This window comes from Gekko japonicus, unplaced genomic scaffold (assembly GCF_001447785.1).
Source record: "Gekko japonicus isolate JY-2015 unplaced genomic scaffold, Gekko_japonicus_V1.1 scaffold3615, whole genome shotgun sequence".
Classification (NCBI taxonomy): Eukaryota; Metazoa; Chordata; class Lepidosauria; order Squamata; family Gekkonidae; genus Gekko; species Gekko japonicus.
In genome coordinates this window covers 51,173-59,827 of record NW_015175478.1, presented here as the reverse complement: position 1 = coordinate 59,827, position 8,655 = coordinate 51,173, and the positions used below count along the sequence as shown (strand labels likewise).

General features: G+C 45.0%; 1 protein-coding gene across 1 annotated transcript in view; it reads right to left on the bottom strand.

The window, feature by feature from the left end:
• The window catches only part of LOC107122827 (zinc finger protein 850-like), a 63,261-nt gene extending 59,184 nt beyond the window's left edge, over window positions 1-4,077 (bottom strand). Inside the window, exon 1 of the mRNA XM_015425967.1 lies at window positions 3,771-4,077. Within this exon, the coding sequence (XP_015281453.1) occupies window positions 3,771-4,077 (307 nt within the window). The remainder of the gene's footprint in view (window positions 1-3,770) is intronic.
• Between the last annotated feature and the right edge of the window lie 4,578 nt (window positions 4,078-8,655).

Sequence of the window (8,655 nt, the reverse complement as noted above, 5' to 3'; positions counted from 1 at the left end):
TTTCTTCTGTATCTGAGAGACCTGGCGAAGAGGTGGAGTGACGTCTTTTGTTGGTTTGATTTATGTATTCCATGGTCAGGCAGATGTTAAGCTGGGACAAGAGTTGTAAGCCGTCTTCCTTGTCGGAGACTCTATATGGTTTTCCTTTAAAGGTGAATTGCAGTACGAGTGGGGATTGCCAGGTGTATTTAAGGTCAGCTTCGCGCAGATTGGTGGTGATTTGTTTCAGCTCCCGCCGTTTTTGTAAAGCTTCCCTGGGGAGATCCGGGTAAACTTCGATATGTTGGGTAAGATAATCCAAGTAGCCTTCTTTACGAGCATGGGCTAGTACTTTTTTCCGGAATCTGGCGTCCAAGAGGGTGATCATGATGTCTCGTGAGGGTCACGTTTTTAGCAGGGAGGTGGGTCCCAATCGGAAAGCCTTGGTGATCAGAGGAGACTGGTCGCCTTCAACGCCCACTAATTGTGCTAGCCAGGTGGATAAATGAAATGCCAGGTCACCATCTTTTTCAACTTTCTCCCCCAGTCCTCTCAGTTTTAAGTTGTTCTGGCGAAGAGACAGATCAAGCTTCATTGTTTTCTCCGCCAAAATCTCTTCCGTATGTTGCATTTGCTGTATGTTGTTTTGATTAGAGATACTATTTTGGATCGCCATTTCTGCAGTATGATTGGTTTTAGTTATGTTCTGTTCGGCAGTTTCAAGACGGTCATAAAGGGGTTTAAACATTGAATTCACGTGAGTGGAGAAACTATGCTCCATAGACATTAGAGCTTCTTTAAGATCAGCGGCAGTTATAGGCGCGATTTTGTCCGCCTCAGAAGTTGCGGCCGCCATTTTGTGCGGAGAGCGTTCTTCGGGGCCCAGGTTTTTGGCGGGGTTCGGGGATTCTGACCTGTTTTTTTCTTTCTTTTGTTTCTTCACCGATGGTTGTGTGTTCTTCAGGGCGTCTTTCTCCATGGGATTGACAGTTTTTCGTTGCTGGTAAGATAGGTATCGGGGTTGGTGGGCTTCGGGTTCGGCGGAGCCGAGGGTTTAGGCAGCCATTTCCCTTGGTCCCGCCCCGGAAGTCCCCTTTCTGAATTGATTTTGAGGACAGAGCAACAAAGTCTGAGTCCAGTGGTGCCTTAAAGACAAAGTTTTATTCTGGGTATCAGCTGTACCTCTCAAACACTTCTCTTCGAAGACGCCTCCCCCACAAAGACTGAATCCTTACGACTATCTTGCAAGGTGAGCTAGCCTGAAAATGTGACTGGCTAAAAGGCACCGCCAGATCTTCCAGGCCTACTGTGGATCTGAACCCAGAACCACCAAGCCACAGCCCAACACTCTGGCTCTTGAACTTAACTGACCCACATCATGAATTGGGTTGGGTTCACTCATGCGGATCAGCTGTGGCCCCAGGTGTGAATCTCAATCGTCTGGAAGAGGATTTCTTATTTAGAACTTTCTATGCAATTGAAAAAAGACATGCCACACTGACCTTTGACACATTTAATGAAGCCCAACTCAGTAAGAAAAACCCCACAAAGCCCATTATTATAACTATTTCGCATACGGCAGAGTTACCAGGAAGCATATCATAATATAAAATACATAATCAAGTTGATACAATGGGTATGCAGACTAATTGGGCAATCCCCCTAAATACAAATCCCTAATTTTTCAATCCACTCAATCACAGCTGGGGAGAGTTCGAAGAGCCCACAAAGCACAGAACACACAAAGTCTAATCACCTGATACAAACAATAATATCTTTAATGAGCTCTGACTCTTCCTTAGCTGAGTATTGTTTTCTCTGAGCCATAAAGAAACACTTAATCTAAGGATGCCAACTGCCTGGAGGGGAAAACTGCCGTCCCTTTAACAAAGGCTTTACGGGATGCTATCTATCTCTTTGGATACCCATTTCCACGCACATTAAGACTCTGGGAATGAGGAAGGGTATTTTTTCTCCCCTTCAGGCCTGTTACCAACTCTAATGCAGAGACCTCTCCAAAATAAAGTAAGGAGACAGAAAGAGAATTTTGGCAGTTGGCACCATTAAAGTGTGATCTCAATGGAGGAATTCAAGGGGGGGGGCTCTGAGGAGGAAGACGTGGGGGGAGGACGCCTTGGCCCAGGGCTCAGTCCAGGTCATTTCCAGCTTAGGGAGGGGGGGTGTTCAGTGCAGGAGGAGGGAATCCTACTTCTCCCTCCTGATTCTCTCTGTGAGAATCTGGGGGTAGGGAGGATAACTTGGATTGGGGAATTCATGCCCCACAAGGTTCACCTGCCAACACCATGGATACTGGTCCATGTCCACAACCCTAGCTGTTGTGGGGGGAGGGTGTCTAACCCCTTAGAAATTACTGAGTTGTTGGGTTAGGGGACACCACCTTTCCCTTTGAACCCAAATTAATCCTACTGTGAGGAGGATTTGGGCTTCAAAGTGGTGAGACCCCCAACAACCTCAAAACAGGCTGGATTGGGGAGGGATGAGTGTTGATTATTTATTTATTTATTTCATTCAGCTTCTATACCGCTCCTTCCTGAAGGCTCGGAGCGGTTTACAGAGAAGTAATTTTAATGTTTCTAACTATGGCCACACAGTACAGGGGGAAATGAATGCCTACCAGGCACCCGAGCTGGTGTGTGTCGATGGTGGGTTCTTCCTCAGTCGATGGTGTCTCAGCGAGATCTTCCGGTAGAGACTCCTTCTGGGCGGACCTTCATGGTGCATGGCTCTGCAACAGTCGCAGCACTGGTCTCTGTCCTTATTGGCTCTGACCGTGCTGCGTCGCTGCGTCGCCATGCCTCCTCTCCGCCTGGGTTGTTTTTCGTACAACTTTTTGCCATATCGCCGTTCATCCATCACCTGTTGAGAAATACCTCTCTAGAACTGCTTGTCAGATGAAAATGTTTGTGAATTAAAGATACCAGCTGGTCATACTATAGTTACACCTGTAGGAAAGAGATTGTACGTATCCATTACCCTCTAAACTTGTCTATTGCTTCATACAATTTGGGAAAGGAACTGTTTTTGCTAGTTTTGAAGATGTCAGAGTTAGAATGGCAGATAACCAAAAGTAGCAAGTTTAAAAGAAGAGGGGGGAAACAAAAGAGGCCTTTCTTTGTGTAACAACCTTCTCAACCTGTATGAAATTCCAGCACCAGGGCCAGCTATAGGAAAGTTTCACCCTTCAATGCATTCTTTGAGGAGGATGAAGATCAGACCTCTGCCTCAAGCTCTTCCCACACATTGAGCATTCAGAAGGTTCCTTCCCTGGGAGGAGTCCTCGATGTTAAAGGAGAGAGCAGCTGATTCTTCTTGCAGCAGAAGCCATTGCCCATCCTTACTTTCTTCCCTTTGAGATATTTTTGAGGTTTTGAACACGGTGAAAGCTCTTTCCACACTGTATTTATAACATTTCTTCCCGGGCAGCGTATGGTTTCAGTGTACATTCAAGCTTCTTACATCAATTTATACCTTTTCAATACTTTATATGATCTGTTGTTGTCTTTTAGCTGTGAAATAGGAGAAACGTTCTTTTCACGACTAAGCAGTTACATCATTTCTCCTAGTATGGGATCCTTGAAGGAGTAGAAAAGTGTCACTCTGAATGAATCTCTTTCCACGCTTTGAGCATTCAAAAGGTTTCTCCTCTGTGTGGCTACTTTAATGCAGTAGAAGATTGACACTGGTACTGAATATCTTTTCACACCCTGAGCTGTCAAAAGGTTTCTCCCCTGTGTGGGTTCTCTGATGCAGTTGAAGATGGCCACTCCGACTGAATCTCTTTCCACATTCTGAGCATCTAAGAGGTTTCTCCCCTGTGTGGGTTTTTCGATGTTGATGAAGAGAGCCACTGTTACTGAATCTCTTTCCACACTCTGGGCATTCAAAAGGTTTCTCCCCTGTGTGGGTTCTCTGATGCAGTTGAAGATGGCCACTCCGACTGAATCTCTTTCCACACTCGGAGCATTCAAAAGGTCTCTCCCCTGTGTGGGTTTTATGGTGCTTCTGAAGAGAGCCACTATCAGTGAATCTCTTTCCACAGTCCAAGCATTCAAAAGGTCTCTGGTTCTCTGATGCCATTTAAGATAGCTACTATGACTGAATCTCTTTCCACACTCTGAGCATTCAAAAGGTCTCTCCCCTGTGTGGATTTTATGATGCTTCCAGAGAGTGCTACTATTAGTGAATCTCTTTCCACACTCTGAGCATTCAAAAGGTCTCTCCCCTGTGTGGGTTCTGTGATGCTGTTGAAGATGGCCCCTCTGACTGAATCTCTTTCTGCACTCTGAGCATTCAAAAGGTTTCTCCCCTGTGTGGGTTCTAAAATGCGTCTGAAGATGGGAACTCTGAATGAATCTCTTTCCACACTCTGAGCATTCAAAAGGTTTCTCCCCTGTGTGGGTTGTCTGATGCTGTTGAAGGTGGGCAATCCGATTGAATCTCTTTCCACACTCGGAGCATTCAAAACGTTTCTCCCCTGTGTGGGTTCTCTGATGCAGTTGAAGTTTGTCACTCTGACTGAATCTCTTTCCGCACTCTGGGCATTCAAAAGGTTTCTCCCCTGTGTGGGTACTCTGATGCAGTTGAAGATTGCCATTCAAACTGAATCTCTTTCCACACTCCGAGCATTCCAAAGGTTTCTTCCCCATGTGCGTTCTTCGATGCAGTTGAAGACTGTCACTCTGCTTGAACCTCTTTCTGCATGCTGAACATTTGTAAGGTTTATTCTCTGTGGGGATAGTCAGATGCTTTTGAAGATTCCCACTCACACTGCATCTCTGTCCACACTCTGAACATTCAAAAGGTTTCTCCCCTGCGTGGGTTCTCTGATGCCATTTAAGATTCCCACCCACACTGAATCTCTTTCCACACTCTGAGCATTCAAAAGGTTTCTTGGCTCTCTGTATTCTTTGGTGTATCAAGAGTTGTGATCTGTTTCTGAAGTACTTTTCACTCCGAATGGATTTAGTTGCCTTTATTATTCTGTGCTTTGTAATATGTACATTATGACCTCTTCCATCTCTCTTCTCAGCCACATGACCGACTGTCTTTCTCACTGGTCTGTCTCGATTCCTGACATTTTCTTTCAAGTCTACATTTTTAACTTTATCTGACACATGCTGATGAACTTCATTCCTCTGATCATCCTCTGCTGGAGTAAAGACAGAGATCCTGTTAGCACCTGGGAGGGCGGTAAGGTCCAAAGGCAACTATGTGACTGAAGTAGGAAAAGATAGACAACGGCCCTTTGGTGGCCAACTTTGCTGATCTTAACCATCCCCAGAATATCTAGTGTTTAAGAATTCCTCACCCCCTCGAGTGCCACAGCTGAGCTCTTGCCCACAAGAACCTTCTGAGCCTCCAGATTTCAGGCCCTCCTTCCTTTCCCAGTGTGTTGCATGATTGTACGAAACATTACTCAGAAGTGAACCAGAAATCTCCCATGGAACTTCCTTGCCTTTTCCCTTGACATAACTGTGAAGAATACTCACTCTCAGCCCGCTCATTTGGGAAGGAAATATGTTCCTGTGATCCTCTTGAGGAAATCCTCAGCCTTTCTTCGGATGCAAGGCCGTTCTCGATCACCATCGTAATGTCTCTTATACTCCTGCCTTCGTCCACAGAGGAAAAGAGAGAAAGAGAGAGAAAGTGATCATTCTAATATGGGGAAGGAAAGAAAGTCAAGAGGAAAAACTCTTCTGGAAGGATGAAACCATTGTCAAGATCAAAGTCCACAATGCCAACCAGTATAAGGGGAATAGATCTGTGAGGCAAAGTATCCTAGTTCCCCCAAGGGTTTACGTGATTCTTAAGTGGCCTACTCTGAGTTGCAGGTGTTTGTGACTTGAGTCTTCCTGCAGCTAACATCCTTAACTTTTTCAAGGCTGGACTCAAGAATGCAGTCATTGGTTAATAGTAATTGGCTAATCATGAGAACCAGTATCCAGCAGGGTAACCAGGAGGGAGGGGGTATATTAGGAGGGTGCTGACAGCCTCTGGAAAATCCCACCAGGGAGGACCTTTGATTGGGTCGTTAGGATCACCTGACCCTAGAAGGTAGAAAATATAATACACATATAGACAAGAGGGAAGCCAGGCTAACTTAATGCTCATGCCATGCTAGTATGTCTTGATATTTTCTTTCTGCATCATGATGAATAGTTTTCTGTAGCGCGACTTGGGCTACAGCTGGAAAACTGAGGCTGTAGAAGAGGTGCCACCTAATACCACATATTTCATGTATTAGATAGAACAGTTAGCTTTCCTTGTTTTTCTGTGGCTGAGCTGCAGAATCTTTCCAGCTTTGTGATGTTTTATTTTTAATTCCTTAACAGTATGCATTTAAAAATGGGGTCTGCTTTACTTGTGTGCTCTCTTCTCATGAACCCACTGAACTGAGTGCTGCTCAGGTACAAAGAGACTAGACTTGGCTCTACGCATATATCTTTACTGCTGTATGCTGATGACGCAGTCCTTTTGTCACTGACTCATTTGGGGTTAAAGCATTTACTTGATCGCTGCTATGAATACTGTGCTGCCAACTACCTGGAGTTAAATTATGAGAAGTCCAAAGTAGTGGTCTTTTCCAACTCCTGGAAGGTTCATGACTGGAAAAATCAATGGTCATTCCTTGGAACAGGTCAAGGTCTTTAAATATCTTGGTGTTCATTTTCAATACAACGCCTCTTGGCGTATATGGTTTGCAAGGGTTACATGCCAGTGAACAAGCTCCTACAAGACAATGACTCAGCCCTAACCCACCTTCTGGGGTAGACATAAATTGACTGCCTACCATTTTCTTCTCACCTTGACACAGAGAGTACTCCATCTTTCTGTGTTTATACCTCTGAGGATGCCAGTTACAGCTACTGGTGAAACATCAGGTTCTACAATGCCAAGACCACGGCCATATAACCCGGAAAATCTACAGCAACTACTGCATTAATTAGTTTGCTCTGGAGCCATCCTTCCTGAGCTAAGACAAAAATGTGTGAGCCGGAGGCTAAAAAACTGTGAGCTAGCTCACACTAACTCAGCTTAGAGGGAACACTGCCTGTGAGGTAGGTGGGGCTGAGAGAGCTCTGACAGAAACTGCTGTTTTTCCAGAACACGTCTGACAGAGCTATGGCTTGCCCAAGGTCATCCAACAGCTGCAAGTGAAGGAGTGGGGAATCAAACCTAGTTATCCCAGATTAGAGTCCGTGCACTTAACCACTACGCCAAACTGGCATAGGAAGTACTTCAACCCCCAAAGAGTGGTTAACACATGGAATTCACTGCCACATGAGGTGGTGGCAGCTACAAGCTTGGATGGCTTCAAGAAGAAATTGTATAAAGATATGGAGCAGAGGTCCATCAGTGGCTATTAGCCACATTGTATAGATAAGAACTCTCGGACTGGGGCCAGTGATAATCTGTATTCTTGATGCTTGGGGGCACAGGAAACAGTGGGAGGGCTTCTATTGTCCTGGCCCCACTGGTAGAGATGTAAAATTTCCGGAAATTTTGAAGCCCGGGAATAAACCCAGTTTTTTTCCAGTTTTTTTCGGGGGGAAATGGAAATTTTCAGAAAAACTGAAAAAATGCTACATTAGCATTTCTTTTGTCTTTTCTAGATTGAAAGTCACTCTGTTACTTTAGGAACATAAAATATGACTATGGACATTTTTACTTGGCATGAAATGATCACAACTAGCATATAGTGTATCCAAACAATTATTACAAACAGAATACCCACCCACATGCAAAAACAAAACTGAAACCTTTTTATTTTCTTCTTGGAGAGTTCAGTTTGTAACCTAGGACTTGCTTGTCCTCAGTACACAGAAATTAGATCAATCTGATACCATATATAAGAAATGATTTGTTAAAATATTTGGAAAATATTTGAACCCCTTGTCTTAAAATATTTTATTCATCATGTTAAAATAAAACGTTCCATAATTTAAAAAAATCTTTTCTTTTTTCAACTTTTCCAATTTTTTGGAAAAAAAACAAAAAAGGCTTCAGGAAAAAAAAGGGGGGGAAACGGTTTTTTCCCGAATTTGTCCGGGCCTTCACATCTCTACCCACTGGTGGACCTCCAGATGGCACCTGGTATTTCTGGCCACTATGTGACAGGGTGTTGGACTGGATGGGCCATTGGCCTGATCCAACATTGGCTCCTCTTATGTTTTGATTGACCCAGGGGGACCCAGGCTTTGGTTTGTGACAGGATCGTTGCCAGATCATTTGTAGAGCGGATGTCTGTGATCCCATTCAGGGGGAAGGGAGTGTTGTAAAGGCTGGCAATAGAGAAATGAGGATCTGTCCCCTTCCAGAGTCTTTCTGAGGGCTTCTCATCCCGACCTTTGCCCCAGGCCAGGACACCTTCTCTGGCTTGGGTGATGGCCACAACACTGGCCTCTGTTGCCCCTGGGCAAGAACACACCCAGGAACACATGAAGCTGCCTCCTACTGAATCAGAACCTTCGTCCATTGAAGTCAGGATTGTCTACTCAGTCCAGCAGGGGCTCTCCAGGGTCTCAGGCAGAAGTCTTTCACATCACTGCCTACCTGATCCTTTTTACTAGAAATGCTGGAGATTGAACCTGGGACCTTCTACATGCCAAGCAGATGTTCTGCTAGGGAGCCACAGCCCCCCCCCCCCCCCGGAGC